Source organism: Siniperca chuatsi, linkage group LG7, assembly GCF_020085105.1.
Source record: "Siniperca chuatsi isolate FFG_IHB_CAS linkage group LG7, ASM2008510v1, whole genome shotgun sequence".
NCBI classification, from domain to species: Eukaryota; Metazoa; Chordata; class Actinopteri; order Centrarchiformes; family Sinipercidae; genus Siniperca; species Siniperca chuatsi.
Window position 1 is genome coordinate 9,067,947 of NC_058048.1, and position 17,511 is coordinate 9,085,457.

At 41.0% G+C, this 17,511-nt stretch overlaps 2 protein-coding genes across 15 annotated transcripts in view; one reads left to right on the forward strand and one right to left on the reverse strand.

Annotated features, from left to right (window-relative positions):
• The first annotated feature begins 737 nt into the window (after window positions 1-737).
• On the forward strand, window positions 738-3,325 carry si:dkey-52l18.4 (uncharacterized protein LOC560708 homolog). 2 transcript variants are annotated; one of them, XM_044201526.1, is made up of 5 exons: window positions 738-1,056; window positions 1,693-1,968; window positions 2,177-2,410; window positions 2,515-2,543; window positions 2,682-3,325. In XM_044201526.1, exons 1-5 carry the CDS (start codon window positions 978-980, stop codon window positions 2,778-2,780), a joined length of 717 nt encoding a protein of 238 aa, XP_044057461.1. In that variant the 5' UTR covers window positions 738-977; the 3' UTR covers window positions 2,781-3,325. The 2 variants fall into 2 exon arrangements, with proteins under 2 accessions (XP_044057461.1, XP_044057459.1); XM_044201524.1 differs by having other exon boundaries at window positions 739-1,056; window positions 1,627-1,968.
• A 142-nt stretch (window positions 3,326-3,467) lies between these two features.
• rap1gap2a (RAP1 GTPase activating protein 2a) overlaps window positions 3,468-17,511 on the reverse strand; it is an 83,618-nt gene continuing 69,574 nt past the window's right edge. For 10 of the 13 annotated variants that reach the window (XM_044201512.1, XM_044201510.1, XM_044201515.1 and 7 more), the window contains 19 exons: window positions 16,891-16,923; window positions 16,413-16,634; window positions 16,192-16,295; window positions 14,690-14,768; window positions 13,751-13,804; window positions 12,932-13,015; window positions 12,705-12,805; window positions 12,054-12,183; window positions 11,540-11,695; window positions 11,250-11,321; window positions 10,373-10,459; window positions 10,080-10,220; window positions 8,746-8,895; window positions 8,350-8,462; window positions 8,119-8,217; window positions 7,740-7,860; window positions 6,213-6,315; window positions 6,008-6,084; window positions 3,468-5,649 (listed from right to left, as the gene is read on the reverse strand). In XM_044201512.1, the coding sequence (XP_044057447.1) occupies window positions 5,641-5,649; window positions 6,008-6,084; window positions 6,213-6,315; window positions 7,740-7,860; window positions 8,119-8,217; window positions 8,350-8,462; window positions 8,746-8,895; window positions 10,080-10,220; window positions 10,373-10,459; window positions 11,250-11,321; window positions 11,540-11,695; window positions 12,054-12,183; window positions 12,705-12,805; window positions 12,932-13,015; window positions 13,751-13,804; window positions 14,690-14,768; window positions 16,192-16,295; window positions 16,413-16,634; window positions 16,891-16,923 (1,935 nt within the window). In that variant the 3' untranslated portion in view covers window positions 3,468-5,640. The remainder of the gene's footprint in view (window positions 5,650-6,007; window positions 6,085-6,212; window positions 6,316-7,739; window positions 7,861-8,118; window positions 8,218-8,349; window positions 8,463-8,745; window positions 8,896-10,079; window positions 10,221-10,372; window positions 10,460-11,249; window positions 11,322-11,539; window positions 11,696-12,053; window positions 12,184-12,704; window positions 12,806-12,931; window positions 13,016-13,750; window positions 13,805-14,689; window positions 14,769-16,191; window positions 16,296-16,412; window positions 16,635-16,890; window positions 16,924-17,511) is intronic. The other 3 variants (XM_044201511.1, XM_044201523.1, XM_044201522.1) reach the window with 1 other exon arrangement.

Sequence of the window (17,511 nt, forward strand, 5' to 3'; positions counted from 1 at the left end):
GTATGCAACGTCCGGTCATTGTTTACAAAATAAAACCACGCATGGCAAATATTTGTGAGCAGCCCCATCAGTATCATCGGAAGCACATAAGGAAGGGATCTCTTAATGTCCAGAAACGATTTCAGCGATGAAAACCTGCCTGAAAAATGGGAACCCATCCTTTAATATATTTTTATCTTCAAAAGTGACACGCAGCTTTTATTTTGAATGATTAACTTCCTGCTGAAAATCCGTTTGCTGTTTTGATGATTGTGGCTGGCAATGTACAGGGTGGAGAAAGCGAAAACATTATGTGTTGTAACAGTAATACACTTCCTTAAATCCTTAAAACTTTTTAGCCTTGTTGTTACATTTCTAAACCACTACTACACACACAAAAGCTCAAAACTTCAAGTATGAAAAACAAGATTATTGTGAGACCCATGTGTGTTTTTCGCCTTGCATGTAAATAAATACATATATATGTTGCTCAGTCTTTCTCTTTCTATATTATAGCTGTTCATTGAAACCCCTTTCCAGTGGAACATTTTCATACCAATTTATGAAGTCATTGCTTTCCTGTAATTTAATATGTGACCCTTGTTGGGTGTGTGTGTGTGTGTGTGTATGTATGTGTATGTGTGTGTGTGCGTGCGTGTGTGTGTGTGTGTGTGTGTGTGTGTGTGTGTGTGTGTGTGTGTGTGTGTGCGTGTGTGTGTGTGTGTGTGTGTGGGGGTAATCAGTGGGTCACTTCCTTCCTTTACCTCCATCTGGCCAAGAGCAGCAGCAGGATAAAGAGGACAGCCTGCCAAATGAGTGAGAATAGGAAAAGAAAGTGAGAGAAACATCGAGCTGATGGACTTCCAGCAACTGACAACAATTCGAAGAAGCAGTGTTGTTTTCCAACGAAGCCATGCATATTATACAGCCTCCCCGACAAGCCACGGCATGTAGACTTCAATCTGTACAAAATATGTAAAACCGGCTTGCGATCAACCATGACCAACCCACTGTTACAGTCAGACATGTATAAGTATATCTTCAGCACCGTCAGCTGTCTCTGCTTTCTTCATAATGGTAAGTAGCACATTTTAGTTCATGTAAATCTGAAATCATTATAAACAAGGGTTATTGTAAAGGGTTTTTGTAACTTATTGTTGATATTTGATAAGTCGTTTTTTGTACAGTCTGTGGTAACCACAATCATGTTCAACTTTGTTGTATGTATTTTATATATGAAATGTTTGTCAAACTGTAGCTACAATATGTCTATTTCATTCTATTTTGACATTAAAATCTCTCTTTTAAAAAAAAAAAAGTCAAACAGAGTCAGATTCTGCAGTCAGAAAATAACAAAACAACCCAAAAACATTTAGGTGCATGTCTGCTGAACAAGTTGTCAGATGAACCAAACTACGCAATATTGTGTGTGTCTGTGTGTGTAGTTTGTTATATGACATATAATTATCTTTATCGGTCAAATGTTCAGACTATTAATGGTCTTTGAAAAAATAAAATGGCTTCATCATAACAATGCATATTAAAACAGTAACAGTTACCATTGTACAAAATGTCCAGATATCCTATTTCTGTCTAAACAGTTTCCTGTTGCACTATAATGAGCTAAAGGAGACTTCCCTTTTTCAGGTCTCCTGGCTGAGGAATGCAGCCAGGCTGTTCTGGCAAAACGTGACACATTTTATGCACCTGCAGGAGGCAGTCTGTCTCTGTCCTGTGTGGTCCAGCACTGTGGAGACAAATGGACGGGAAACTGGATGTGGAGAAATTCAACAGTCGAAAAGCTGAAGGCCGTTGAAGAAAGTGTGAGATACCGTTTGACCACTGTGACGCTCTCAGCCAATCAAACTCAACTAATTTTGAATTTCCCGAGTGTCAACCAATTAGACGAAGGTTTCTATGGATGCAGAGTTACATGGACTGAAGATTACATTGATGAGGGACATTTGACGTATGTGAACGTCACTGCAGGTATGTAGAATCTTATATATTGGCCACATGTGTGTCAGTGTGCATTGGCATTTGAGTGCTGTATGTGTTTGGATGTGCAGTGCTGACTATAAAATAATGAATCCAAATAGCGAACAATACACAATAACAGGGTATAGTGATTATCTGTTATTGGAGTAGAAAAATGGAATTGCATTATTTGTGTCTATTATTCTGTGTCCTCCCCCAGCTGTCCCCTCTCAGAGGAGTGTAGTGCACAGGGTTTTGGTCTGTGCCGGTGCTTCGCTTTGTCTTCCCATCATTCTGGGATTGGCTCGTTGTCTGAGTTCGGAAGTCAAGCCTCAGCCACTTCCCAGGACGCTGTCCACATATGCAGCTGTGTACAGAGACCGACCACACCCGGCCCCACAACCTGCACCTCGACGCCCGGTGCCTCAGAAATGTAGCGCTTCCTCTCACAAAGGTATGTCTGTATTCTTACTTTGTAGCCTGTGACACTGATAAAAAGTTACTGTAGCATTGGCAGAACTGTTCTACTCACTGTATTGTTGTTTTTTTTGCATACAGCTCCCCCCAAGTCCCAGCAGAAGGCCGAGGTGGGTGAACGCCCTGTTGGAGTCCCTTTGCAGTGCCCTGAACATTGTTTATTTCCCCTGACTAGCCTTGAATATGCCTGCAGTCCATGCATTTGACCTTGTGTGCGCTTTAATAACTTTTCATTCACAATGTTACAGGTGGTGTACGCAGACATATCCCAGGATGCACTGAGACAACAGGGAGCCAACAGAGAGCCTGACCAGGCCACTGTGTACTCATCCCTCAAATTTTCCTGAGTGCAATAGAAGCAGAGTGGAGGATCAATTATGTGTTACTTTTTGTGGAATTCTGCTTGATCCTTAACGTCCTCAGGAAACATTTGATCTGGTCTCGTAGAACCTGGTAGCCACTTTAAAACATCTCTACGAATATTTCACTATTGCGTCATTCTTGAGCTCAAGGCTTCACCTGCGTATTGTGGAAAATCATTAGGAACAAAATAAGATACAAAAGGATCCAGCAGAGTCATTTTTGTCTATCCATATCTATGGACTCTCCTGATTACACTCTGATGTGAAAGTTGTGACTGTTTTAATTATGAAGAAGAGAGAAGTGCCAAAAATCCTTCATATGCACATTGCAAAACAGACAGCAAGTGGAGCAGATAATGAGGAGATATTGGAGCGAGGAGCATTGGAGTATATCAGCTGAACCAGCCCGAGGTGCTGCAGAGAGAAAATACTCAGCTTTGTGTTATGATTTCACTGATGTTAATGCTTTTATTGTTTTGAAATGTGACTGCGGACAAGCAAAACATTAAATGCAGTCCGACCAATTTAAAGGTATTGCAGTTTATAAAATGTGAAACAAACTTTGCCTATAATATCTATCACTTTTTCTGGTGTAAAGTGTGAACAAACCCCTGTATTGTGCTGTAAGCTTGCGAGTGACTGTGAGATTTTAAAAATGAGATAACACATAAATGACACAAAATACAACATTTTATTTTAGAATAAATTCTCAATGGCACGTTACATAACCAAATATACATATACATGTCTAAACATCTTTTAAATTAATATATTTCCTTTAATCATTTTACCTTATTAATTAGCGTACTCTGCAGTTACATTTTTACATGACATCAATGCAAAAGAAGTTATCATTTAATTATTAATAGTCATTTTAATAAATTAAGCATATTAACAGAGAAAAGGCTGCAGGGCGTTTAGGCGATACCTGCTACAAACTGAATGACATCTGAACTTCACGCTTTTGTGTGATTTCTGTCCCTGCTTCCCTCGTTCGAGGTAATCACTGGTCTACACTAACTGAGCACATTGTGTATCAACACATCTGCTTCTAGTCCAGTTCTATCCGAAAGGTACTTCTCAAGGAACTCAACAGCTCCCTGGCAAAGTTAAAAAGTCACCTAAATTACAAAGAAGTTTTTGTCATTTGGGTGAATTGACCCTTTAAACCCTCTGGGATTTGAGTTTCATGTGACAGAACTTCACACACTATTAAGCCATCCTTTCAGCAACAGGAATGGTTCACAGAAATTCTTCCAAAGACCTACCAGCTTGGTTGTTGTTTGGTCACATAGGAAACACATCTGTGTGTCTTTAAGCTTTTTCTTGATTAGCACACTCCCACTTTGCCCTGCTAACTCTAGTTAGTGGAGCTCCAGGCTAATGTTATGGTATAGTTAAGGACTATTGTCCTGTTGTGCTTGTAAGCAACTGGCTTTGCAATTTACTATTAAGAGACTCTGTAATAACAACTAACAAAGCGTAAAATCAAAAATACAAAAACAAAAGCTCCAAGTTCACATTCAAAGTGTTTTTGCCAAAGGTGGTTCAAAGGTTCATTTAACCTGAAGCATCTTTTTCAAGTCATCTTCATCAGCTCACATGCTGGGGAACTTAAAACCCTGGAGACTTTCCTGTTCAAAAGTTCCACCGAACATAAACACAGATACAACGATCAAGCAAGCTTCAATGGGAGGTATCAGAGGGTGAAATGTTTTCAGTAAGTGCAACGTCTATTTTCAGCAAATGTGGGTGTTGATCGGCTACCCACAACTGTGCTGTACCCGGATCCAGAAGATTCTCATCCTCTCACATAGTGAGAGAGACAGACAGACAGAGAGACAGAGAGGGAGAGAGCATCAGTGGGGAAAAGGGCTTTTGATAGATTGCAAGGCGCGGCTTTGGCTAAAATAAGCTTATGGCAAAATATGTTGGCAGTGTCTCCTACTGTGCCCTATATGAGCTAATTTCCACTAACCAAGCACTTGAGTTCAGGGATTTGAAGTTACCCTTACAGATACAGAAATGCTGTCATAGGTATCGACTGAATTTCAACAATGTCATGTTTATAGTGCAGTAGACACAATGCAGCAGCTAGCAAGGTTACAAAAGCATCTCAAAAATCAAAGATGTTCCCTAGAAAAGCATTTTTATATGCAAAGAACAAGCTCCGATCCTACAGTGGAGAACTGAGACTCCCAGTGTTGACGCCTCCAAAACGTTGCTACTGTAAGTCTACATTATATTTCTGTGCGTGTGTGTGTCTGTGTGTCTGCGTACTTTTTTTAGGCAAAAGAAGAACTGTTCCCAGACGTACCATTCGAGGGCAAAGGCAAAAGGGATGACAATTCTTTAAGACATCCTTTCCACTGAGCACTTAGCAGTCGACCAGATAAAGAGTAACAGTTCGGCCATTGTCTCATGTTACCATTCTTCTAGATCACCGTGTCTCTCTATTGAACAAGATGCTTGAGAAAAAGCTGAGGCAGAGTCTGGCTCGGTCTACACTCACAGTATTACAGCCATGCTAGGACTTCCATGTGATGTGAACAATTGAAATGCAGCAGCTTGTAACATTGGAAAAGTATGGACTTTTTTAAGCTAAAGGTTGTTTAAAAAGAAAGCCAACATGTCAGCTACTTCTCCTCACTATACACTCACAGTATTAGTTTATGGTGTGTGGGGACTCTGGTGCAGGTGGTAATCTTGTCATATTATCCTTGTTTTAAGAAAGTGGTTCTACAGTGATTTTGTGGTTGTTGTTGTGTTTTCTTTTGTTTTTGCAGCTCCATCAGCCCACGCTTGTCCCTTTGTTGTGCAAGACGGATATTTCCATTCCACAAAGCTACTCGGACTGAAAGAGAGGGAAGTGAACAGAGAGGCCAGTTAGAGGAGAGTGTTGTCTGGCAGCATGCATTTTTCAATCTGGGCCTGTTACCCAACACCAGCTCCGCTGTTTCAATGACATTACAGTAATCCAGAGATAATGAGATGTCCCTGAAATGGACAGTGAGTGTATCAAAAACACACAGAGGGACTTTTTTCTTTTTGCTTACAGCCTGCTGCACTAATTCTGTTAATTCAAATGTTTCTGCTTTAAAAAAAGTTATAACCCTTTTTTTTTTTAATGTGTTCCTTTTTTATCAGCACGTTAGCACTTTACAAGAATACTTGTGAAAATATGCTAACCAGGCAGGCAATTCAAGACTTACAGCTGTGGATGAGTGGCTCATTTTGTCAAAACGGAACTTCAAGTTTGACCGCGGTGATGTCTTACTTCTCCCATCTGCTAAATATAGAAATGAAAAGAAGGAAATACTCATTGGAGGTCATCTCTATGGTGTCAGTCTGTTAAAATGTTGACAGTGTAGGATCTAAATACTCTCTGTGTGTCTATGTGTAAAATTGTAGGTTTACCTGTTGGACTGCGGCACATGATGACCGGGGTACCTGATCCCTGGCTGTCGACGCTGAGGGCAGGACTAAAGGCGGAGGAGGACGCTATGGAGGGATGGCTAACCTGGGGGATAGAGAGAGCAGAAAGACGTTTAACATGAAGGAAGAAAGAAAAAGAGGCTCAATGAGTCAAGGAAGTGATATTTTGCCAAAGTTGACTTAAACCTTCCCATCAGAAAAGTTAGAGGCACTGAATGTCGGGCAGGAAGTACAACTGGAAGTTGAGAGGAAAGGATGCTTTGCAGGGAAGAGCCATCATAACTTGTCTTTTTTTATTATCATTTGCATAATATAGGTTAAGTGTTTTCGACTAGCGGAAATCTTTATGATGCAAATTCATTATGAGTAGTTTTAAAGAAATACAGTAGTTCAACAGTTTGGAAAGTACACTTATTCACATTTGTGAAGCTACAGCCAGCAGCCGCTTATCTTAGCTTAGCATAAAGACTTGAAACAGGAGGAAACAGCTAGCCTGGCTCTGTCCAAATGTAACAAAAATCCCCCTACCAGCACATCTAAAGCTCGCTAATTAACACGTTTGTTCAAAAACCAAAGTGTAAAAACCAAAAGCTGTTTTACAAGGGATATGTGCTGGACTATTTCTTGGCCAACTTTCTTGAGTCTTTTCCCAGAACCACAACTTGTTGTTTTTACACTTTTTTGTACGGATTGAACAAACAAGATATAACATATTAATTTGTGAGCTTTATAGGTGCTGGTAGGTGGATTGTGTTACCTTTGGACAGAGCCAGGCTGTTTTCCATGGTTTCCTCTTTTTGCTAACCTAAGCTAAACGTCTGCTGGCTGTAGCTTTATTGTTCCCATACAGAGTTACAGGAGTGGTATCGATCTTCTTCTCTAACGCTCAGCAAGAAATCGGACAATCGTATTTCCAAAAATTTGGAACTATTCCTTTAAACTAATCAAACTTCAATGAGGAGAAGGCAAAGAAAAGCATTAATTGATCTAATTTTCCCTTGTGATGATCACTGGTGTACTTTACTGCTACAGCAGATCATGCATCAAGCACTACTTTAACTCTTTTCTCTGGCCTTAAATCATCAGCATGACATTTTTAACAGCACACTGTGCATCTGTGCACACTGTTTCCCATCCAGTTAAATGGTGAGAGTTGACAGCATTTCTGACATAAAATAAAACAACACTGATAAGCAGTGTCATCTGATACACAGCAAGTGGGGGGAGCTGTAATCATTATAATCAATGTGCTGACAGGCAACACTCTCTATTCGACAGTTCTTGGTAATTACAGAGTATTTCATCCATGAAAGCTTTGACAGTAGCAACAACCTCACACTCCTTTAAGAATGTGTTTCCAGTTCTGCTTTCTCCACTTTAAACCCAAACACTAATGACAAGCTCACTACAATCTAAACAACAGATGAAGCGGGACAGAAGTTTGTGATTTTATTACACATTTTCTTCCTTATTGACTTTGTTAAAACAAACTGTGAGTGCTATACTGACTGTCTCCAGTTCTTCCAGAGCTTCTGTTTCGCCCGTGGTGCTGCTGAAGCTGCTGGTGCTGGATGAAGAACGAGAGATGTTCGGCCTGCCGCCGCTGCACTCTTTGAGCTTGATAAACGGCCTGTGGAGGAAAACAGCGGGGAACACAGATGTAGAAAAGCTGCAAATAATTTGTTCTACAGAGCACTTTGACAGAAGAACTGGGAAAGAAGCATTAATTTCATCTAAAATGAAAATCTTTTGATTACACATCTGTAGTGACCCCATATCAGACCACTGACACAAGACCAACTTTACTCAGTTTGCCTTTAGCCATCTCCCTCTATAGACTTCAGAGGAGTGTTGAGCGATGATCTCCAGGAACTAGTACTGGTCGTACCTCTCTTTATTGGGGCAGATCTCAGGTGAGCTGGGATTGGATGATGTCTCCGACCTCACTTCTTGGGACAGCGGGCAGATCTCTGCAGGCTTTTGGTCGCTGCGGACAAAAGAAACACATTAATGATAACGCCATTGTGACGACTTCCTGGGCTCCCGCTACCTGTATAAAAACTCAGAAAATGTTGGTGTCTGTGGTGTAACACAATCATGATAAATCCTAAACACTGACCTGCGTGTGTGTTTGTCCGATGGGGTGTCTGTGCTGGAGTGGAGACGAGGGAAGAGGCCTGAGCGCCGTTTCACTGGGCTCTTCAGAGGAGACTTGGCTGACAACACGGGAGGCTGAAGATCACAGATTACAGAATTAGGTTTCTCCTTTTTGTTTTAAATGTTACAAACTCTTAATAACCAATTCAGATAAAATAACTTAAAAATGCATTGTCTTTCTGTATACTGTATAAGAGATAGGTCACAGAATTAACAAAAACTTTTTTCCTATTACCGTAACAGAGGTTTTGATGAACGTGATACAGCTTTAAGTTGGTAAAGAACAGGTAACAAGTTACGATCCCTCCTATCATTGAGTGACTATCCCTCTCTCTCGCCTTTATACCCTATTACTCACAGTGAAGGTGCTCTTTGTGCATTCGCTGGTGCTCTGCGGCAGTCCTCCTCCACTCACGCTGGCCGGGACCCCACCTCCGACTCCGGGGCTCCTGTGACGGTGGGACCCCACCATGGTCTCCATGGAGTGGCTCCTGACACGCATAGCTCTCTGGAGGAGGGAGAGGAAACCAGAGAATGAGTGGGCGAGGGAGAAGATGGGCACAGAGGTAAGGGAAAGAAGCAGATGGGTAAAGGAAAAGTTGGTGACAAGGAGAGTGTACGTGGAAGGGCAGAAAGGGGAAAGTAAAATAAGCAAAATGGGTGTACAGAACAAAAGCGAGGTTTTATCAGTTTAAGTGCAGCATTAATTTTAATGTATGAATGAACGTTTAGGTTCATCAGTGCTAGTGCACAATACAACCACCAGATGAAGCCGTTCTCCAAAGAAAGAAGCCAAGTGAGTTGGCGTGGATGAATGAACATGTGTTGCACAAATCCTTATTATTCTAATGACTTTATATTCATTTAGTTCATTGATAACAAGATTCATTAAAAAAAAATTCTAGAGTCCATAACAAATTGGAATAAAACATTACATTGTGTTATATGTTATAGAACATTTTAATAGATATGCAGATACAGCATAATGCACTTATTGTCTTTGAAAGTATAAACACAAAAACATCATATAAAAGAATGTTTATTAATTATGTGTTGAATTTACAGTAATGCAGACAGATAATACACAGTGACTGCCAGTGCAGCAATGAGAACAGCGCCCCCTGGGACTGACTGCAGAAAGTGCAAAGTAGCTGTCCATAATGCCTGTGAAGAGTAAGAGAACCGGATTGTCACATTAGTCTCACATTGATCTCACGCGCACACAAACACACAGACGGAAATACACATTTGAATGGTCCTATTAACATCACTTAGCCTTTAGTTGTGGACAAAGGAGCGTGAAGAGACAGTGAGTGACGAGAAAGAATAAGTTGGATGGCGAATGAGAGAAAACGGAGGAAAAGAATTAAGAAGCCCAAAGAGACCACTTTTCACAAGAACAGTTGTGTTTACACTCATTTTCACACACACTCATGAATGCACGTGCCTACACACCCACACACACTCGGGAGAATAAGGTCAAAATCTTCGAGCATAGAGAAAAAGCAGCAGCAACAACGCCACCGATGGTACCTTAAGCAGGCCTTAAGTCATCTTGCAGACCTGTGACATTTACAGCAAGAAAGCCTCACACTCTTGTGCTGTAATGACGGCGATTAAATAAATGTCACAGAGCTGAAAGATCATTACATGGTGTCGCATATACTTTTTTTGGTCCAGGTTCATCGTCACCTTGAATGACTCTAGCAGACCCCCGTGTCCCCCGTTCTCCAGCTTGTCCTCCTCTCCCACCTGGCCCAGACCCAGCGTGGCCTGGCTCTGTCTGTGCAGCTCGTCGTGGAGGTTGTCCAGCAGCGCAGCTCGCGTTCGCCCCTGGAGACAATTCACACACACACACACACACACAAAACTCATGTAGGCAGCAAGCATCGGGATGGTGATTATGGCGCCGATTATGGACGGCGCTGAGCAGCCATTGAAGGCATGCTGTGGTGATTGAATGTGGTTGTGCGAACACCTGTCACCTCTAGTTTGGCGAATTTGTCGGATTTGTAGCAGGCGTTTTCGGCATTGATCAGCTTTGTCAGCAGGAAGTCTCGAAACTCAGGACCCTGGAGAGAGAGAGAGAGAGAGAGAAGGGCGGGGGGGGGCAGAGTTAGATGATGAACCAACAATTAGGAAAGGATAAGGTGACCATTATCAGCACTATCAGCATCATACAGATTACACTATGGCAGCAAACTGTGTCTGATCAAGAGTTTCAACCTAGGCTATCTGCTGCAACTCATGTCCCAATAAGTAACTGAATCTTCTACTGAGTCTTGAAGTCAGATTGTTTTTACAAGTCTTGTCAATGGAGTCCTGAGTCAAAACCAACAACCACCCAACTTCCAAGTGAAGTCCAAGTCCTATATTGTGTGTGTTTCGAGTCTGAAACAAGTCACTATGTGAAATGTGACCAAATGTAATGGCATTTGTAAACAGATGAACAGTTACTACAGTACATTTTAAGAAACATTGAATGATTTTTAAAATTTGTAATCACTTTCAAATAAAGCAAAATGACCAGGTGTGTCTTGGCATGTTATTCTTGTGACACAGTTAGAATTGTTTGTAATTTCTGAGCCAAATGTTTTGCACGCTGAAGTCCGGTTTTTATTGAACACAGCATAGTCCAAGTGATAATCCAAGGTATCATCTTCTGCCAAATTCAGCTCCTTCTTGCCATGGGTTTGATTCAAAGTATTGCCATTGTCAGAAAAATAAAGAGTTGAAGTCTTGAGTCATTGGTGTCAAAAAGTCGAGACGCAAGTCATTTTGAATTTGTCAAGTCAAGGAGATCAGATTCATGACTCAAGTTTTTATATTTTTCACTGTGTTGATCTCAGCTCTGTCTCTCACCTTCCTAAAGACAGCTGGGTTAGGGAGTGGCGGTCCAAAAGGCGGCACATCCTCCCGCGCTGTAACAGACACCTGTTGACGTAAAACAAATAATAGTGGCACGTTATTAGCATGTATTTTAGGAGGGCTGAAACAATAAGTGATTCATCATGAAGTTTGTTGTGCTTATGCAGTTACTTATGTTTTCTGCCCAGCTGACAAGGGCCACTAGCAGTTTCAAACACTCTTTACAGCTTCTTTGGTTTACTCATTTACAGTTATTACAGAGCACCCACGAGCCTGGTTTGTACCTTATATGTTGTGTGCTCTGTACAGGGGTTCTCAACCTGCACCAGCACGTAAGCATGCAGGAAGTTGGAGGCGATCATGTCTGGAACAAATGGTGTGGCATCTTCCTGGAAGACTGCGGCCACGATGTCATTTCCTATGTGCCTTTTCCTCTGGAGCTATAGAAGCAGTGGGGAAAAGATTTTTTAGTTGGTCAAGAGGTTTCATTGGTTTTGTGGTTGTGTAGCTCAAAGGACACTTTTAAAATAAGAGCACAATTTATTAGTTTTCTATGAAACATAAACCATTGAATGCGAAAGGATTAATTTGTTTCTTCACATCAAATAACTTGCAAATATTTGATTTAACATTTAGCCACAGCTTACATAATATCAATTTAGCAATGAGAACAGCTCAGCACATTGTCAATAACCACAACTGACCAGTTTAACATTGACATATTTGAGCCAAAGGATCCAGCTAAATCTATTGTGCCTTCAGTGTAACAATAATAAATCCAGTATTAAAGTCTTGTACCTGCTGGACGTCTCCCTCAGTGAAGGGAAGTTTGGTTGACACATGGAACATAATCTCTCTCCGTCTGAAGACAGTGTAGACAGATTCAGTCCCCGTCTGTCCGTGGGACACATCCAGCCCACCGCGGAACCTGTCACATTATCAAAGCACACGTGTCATGTTCTCTGTGTGGCCTCCAGCCTTCAATAAGAAGATAAGATTATATTTTATGTATTTTAAATGTCAGTTTCATCACATTGTGTGCTTAACTAGCTGCAAGACCACCCAAAAGTGTTAGCTACAATGTAAAGCCTCCCTAACAGTAAAAGTAACAAGTGTAACACAATAGAGCCTGCAAGACAATAAATATAGTATACAAACCTCTGATTACCTGTCCGTGTGGCACTTTCTTTTTTCGGATCTGTTTCACTAAGCAGTTTATCCCGACTGCACACTGAGGCCGAAACAGCAGGACAAATTGCTCCAAGGTTACAGTAATTAAACCCTGCTATTCTCCTTTATTACAGTGCACTTTAATGGCATCCTTCTTTTGATCCTTGTGGGCCTTTTTCTATGGTCTTTTGATAATTCTAAATCCTGTCTTCTTTAATTTCATTTTTATTGCACTTTACTCTGCTTATCTTGTCTTATTCAATCAATTTCTACTCTTACCCTTTAAAGTCCTGGAGTTCAATGTTGTCGCCCAGGATACTGAGAAACTCCTTGAAAGCTGGCGTCTCCTCATTGTTCCCAAACAACTCTTCCTCTGATGTCTGAGAGGAAGAGACACGGAAATGGTAGTGGACAGAAAACAGGGCGAAAGATACAAAAGTGTATAAGATCACATGGTGTATGTGAGGTAAACTGTACACACTGACAAGATCAACATAACCGCTCACCTGTCCAAACTTCTGATAGACGACTCCAAATTTGAAGGTGTTGTTCACCTCGTGTTCATCATAAGCCACTATCAACTGGGATCCCTGTACATAAACAAAAACAACAATTTCTTACCGTGGTTACTTATCTCAGTCAACTTGTTATGCACTTTCTTCTTGGTGTGGTAGTTAGGAAAACATGTTTTCCAACATGTCTCCGGGGCAGTTTTATTGGGCCCTTGTTATGTAAGGCTGACATGCGACAAACTGTCACGGCCCTCAACGAGGGCAGTGATCTTGCTGCCTCTTGCTGCCTCTTGCAGACTGAGACACAGATGGGTTTTTTTTCCTTTCCTGAGGCACAAGCTGAAAGCATGCTCCATCACACTCCTCAACGGGGTTCAAAGGAGGAGAAACAGATCCATCGTATCCATTTTAGGATGTTGTTGCCCTCTTGTATCATCATAATCATCATCATCAATAATGAATAGGGCAGATGTTAGAGAGGTAGGGGTATTATGAGGGTAAAATGTGATAAGTTGTGTGCTATTTTTCTGCTTTTTTCGGGGGGGGGGTTAAAAATGTTTTAAAAAAATGCTCCAGGCCTTAAGCATGAAATATTTATGGATGTGCAGAATATGAATGAAAAGTTACTGATGAAGTTTATTATTGAATGTAGCATTAGCACTTTCAACCCTACAGTGCAACTTTGTCTCTCAGCAGAAGCAGACAAAGACTGGAAAAGGTTACTCATGTCAGCTTTAATGAATACATTTATAACTGGTGAGGTCAGACTGGATATTAATGGGGTCACAATGTGGGAGTTTAGGATAAACTCACCCGAGGGTACAGGACTGGGTTGAACTTCAGCCCTGTGGCATCGTCACACAGAAGCTGAAAGAAAAAAAGAGACTTGCTATATTTGACTGATATTTGAGAGAAATGTCATTATATATACTGGAAAGTATACCCACTTTAAGATACAAAAGGGAAAAGTAATTTCATGCTACTGAGTTTATGCACAAAAGCTTACTTACAAAATTAGTAGAATTTAATTTTTACAAATTTATTTAGATGTTAAAATGTATTCCTTGCAATCAAATAAGCATAATAATTTGCTCAATGTACATCCTTGGTTTACCATCACATTTGCTTATGGAACATAATACCTTTTTATCACTGACTGGATCACTGAATGTCACATGTCAGGGTAAAAATGATCAAGTGCAAAATGGGACTCATGGATGACAATTACTGTTAGAAGTGTAAAGATGAAGCAAGCAGGTGCTTTTCTTCATTTAATGTGGTAATGATCTTCTGTTTCTCTTTTGGAATCAAATAATCAAAAGTATGCTGGTTGCCAGAATCTCTGCAGCAGTGTTTATTAGGAGACGGGTCTCTCCTATTACCGGTAATATCCAAACAAGAATTTGGACCTGCGCTGGCAGGCTTTATTGGCACCTCAAGGACTGATCTCTGTCAGTGGAAGAGTCAGACAAAGCCTGATGTTGCTGAATGGTCTTGTGTTGCATTATGTTTTCATTTGTTGGAAAAGTTAATCATCGAATGATTAAAGTATGGGATCAGTGAGCTGCTGAAAAGATATCTTTCTCCCTCAAGCTCCCTCTTTCAATTAAGAGCGAGCCAGCCTCCATATATCAAATCCTGCACTTACAGCTGCCATTATGTTTTGATGTTGCTATGGGTGCATGGAGAGTGTAGGGAATTCATGGAAAATGCCTATTTTTAAACCTTGAGTACTTGTAAACTGTATCTTACCTTGGCAATCTGGGGTACACTGGGCAGCTGGTTGATACCTGCTAAAGAGATCCTGTCATGGACTGTTTTGATCCTCGACCTGCAACAGAACAAGAAGAGGAGCTCTGATGGTACAATTGTTCAGAGATTTGTTCCATCAAAGAGATTTCTTAATTTTTGATGTTTCAGGTAATACCTAGTATATATGCAATTAGATGAAATCAGGGAAAAGCTATGATGATGATTATAGTCTCAGCGAGTCTCAACAGAGAAAAAAAGAAACAGAAAAAAGACAGCAACTAGTGATGGGCTGATTGATACCAAATGTAGCGATACTGGTGATATTACTCACATTATCACTGTCAACTGTCAAAGAGGAGATTAGCCATCACCTGGCTACAGTCCCCTCTGCAGTGCCACAACAGCTAATCGAAAACATAGCATTACTTCATTGTTTTCCTTGCCTGTTAATGAAAATGTCACCAACTGTGATAATGGCAGGAAAGCTGTCCACTACAGCACCACAAATCTCTTCAGAGTTAATCATGACAAAGAGCACAAAGAGCTGCAACGAAAGAGAAAGGAGGAGGGAGGCCCAAACCAACTTGTGTGTCGGTTAGTTGGTCCACCACTTTGGTCCAGACTGAAATTTCTCAACAACTTCAAGATGGATTGTCATTACATTTTGTACAGAGATCCATGGTCCCCAGAGGATGAATCCCCCTGACTTCTGTAATTCCCTGACTTTTACTCCAGCAACACCATGAATTTGATGTTTGTGGCTTTGATTGGAATGTCTTGACAACTATTGGATTGCCATAAAATTTTGTAAAGACATGTATGTTCCCCTCAGGATGATTTGTAATCAGTCACTTTGATGATCCTCTGACTCTTTATCTAGTGGCACTGCCAGGTCAAAATTTTAATTTGTCTTTGGTTTATGACCAAATACCCAAAAAACTGATGACATTCCCATCAGTCTCAGCTGTATTTGTGTTTATTGCTAATTAGCAAATGTTAGCATGCTAACACACTCAACTAAGATGGTGAACATGGTAAACATACCTGTTTAATATCATCATTTTAGCATTGTCATTGTGAGCATGTTAGCATACGGACGTTAGCATTTAGCTCAAAGCATCACTGTGCCTAAGTAGCCACTGTACAGCCTCACAGAGCTGCTAGCATGGCTGTAGACTCTTAGTCTTCTTCTTCTTATAATAATAATAACAATAATAATATTATTGTATGGTAGACTTTGGTATTGGATTAAAACCCCTAAAATTTTTGGTATAGCCCATTGCTAATAGGAACAAGAAGAAAAACCTAACAAATCAGACAACAAGAGGACAAAGAAAACCAGCAGACCAGGAGAGCGGACACGTTAAAGACGGACTTTAACAGCCTGGACTTATGAGAAACGTGGATTGTACAAAAAAGGGTGAAATTCAACATTAAGGATGTAGTGTTGATATGTTATTTATCATATTAGACATAGACATTAGACATTTCTGTCATTGTACCTGAGCATGATGCATAGGAACTCCTGTCCCTCAGCTTCCTCGTGTTTCAGAGACATGATGAGGTTGCCTATGCTGCTGCCAGTGCAGTAATAGTTCATGTGTTCCTGGATGCATGAGTGTAGAAAAGAGGGTGTGTGAGAGAGAGATTTTAGGTCAGGCAAAATAACAGACTTCTCCTGCTAAATACATGGTGAAACTGACATTGATACACACACACTAACCTTGCCTAGGAAGTGTTTGCGGTAGGCGCGGGCTGTGCTGTTACACTCCAGACGGTAACTATGCCCCCCACCAGGGCTCATGCCCTCTCCTCCATCCTCCTCCTCACAGAAACTGGACTCTGAGGAGGAGGGGGTCCCTGCTGGTGCCTCCACATCCTCAATCCAGTAACCTCCAAACTGTGGCAGGATTACCTGGGGGTATGGACCACCTTTTTCCAAGACCTTGGACAGAAGGGCAGCAGAGAGGAAGCGAAGTAGATAAAAGCAAAAATATAATAAAATATAATAGCTCAGGGGCATGCTCTCCAGATCTGCACCTTCAAGGCAAGCTTGTTAAGCATGTAATAATAAAAAATGCAAAGTACTTCAACTTTAAATGTATTATCTATTGTCTGAAACACTCCTAGCTAGTGGTTCCACGAGAGAAGGGTGTAAATGTGTGTTATAAGTGTATTATGTGAGTGAGTAACTGACTCACATCTTCTATCCGTGGGTAGGGGATATAGTCATCCTGTAAAATAGAGGACACACACACTGTTAGAAGGACAAATTTTAACATAAGTGAACTTCACTGACTTTCACCACAATGAGACAGTTGCAAGCAGAGCCACAAACACAGGAACAGAAAGGTAACGTATTATGCCAAATGGACTCTCAGGTGATGATGCAACAGCCTGAAATGCAGAGTCATCAGCAAACATCAACGAGGGTGTGTCACCCCTTGATGATGTCAGAGCTGTTTTGATTCAGCAGCCTGGGGTTAAGAGTTGTTATGAGCCTGTAGTCGTTTGTCAGTCTGCTAGTGTAGCACAGCTCCAGCGTATGACCTCTAAATACTGCTGAGGCCGTCTGCACCGCTGAGAGCACAGCGCTACGGACAGCCAGTCATTTGTATTCTGCAGCAGCAAGAGTCAGGATACTGGCAGTCCAGAGAGGATCAATTGACAGTTTGAGTTCATTCAACTTATAATCAATCAGATCAAGAAGCTATTGATTTTGTACTTTAAAAGCCCTGAGAAGAATTTGAAAAGGGTTCACAGGGGTTTTCAGAATAGGCTGACAGATGAGACAACAACAACTACAGAGCAAATCAGGAGGC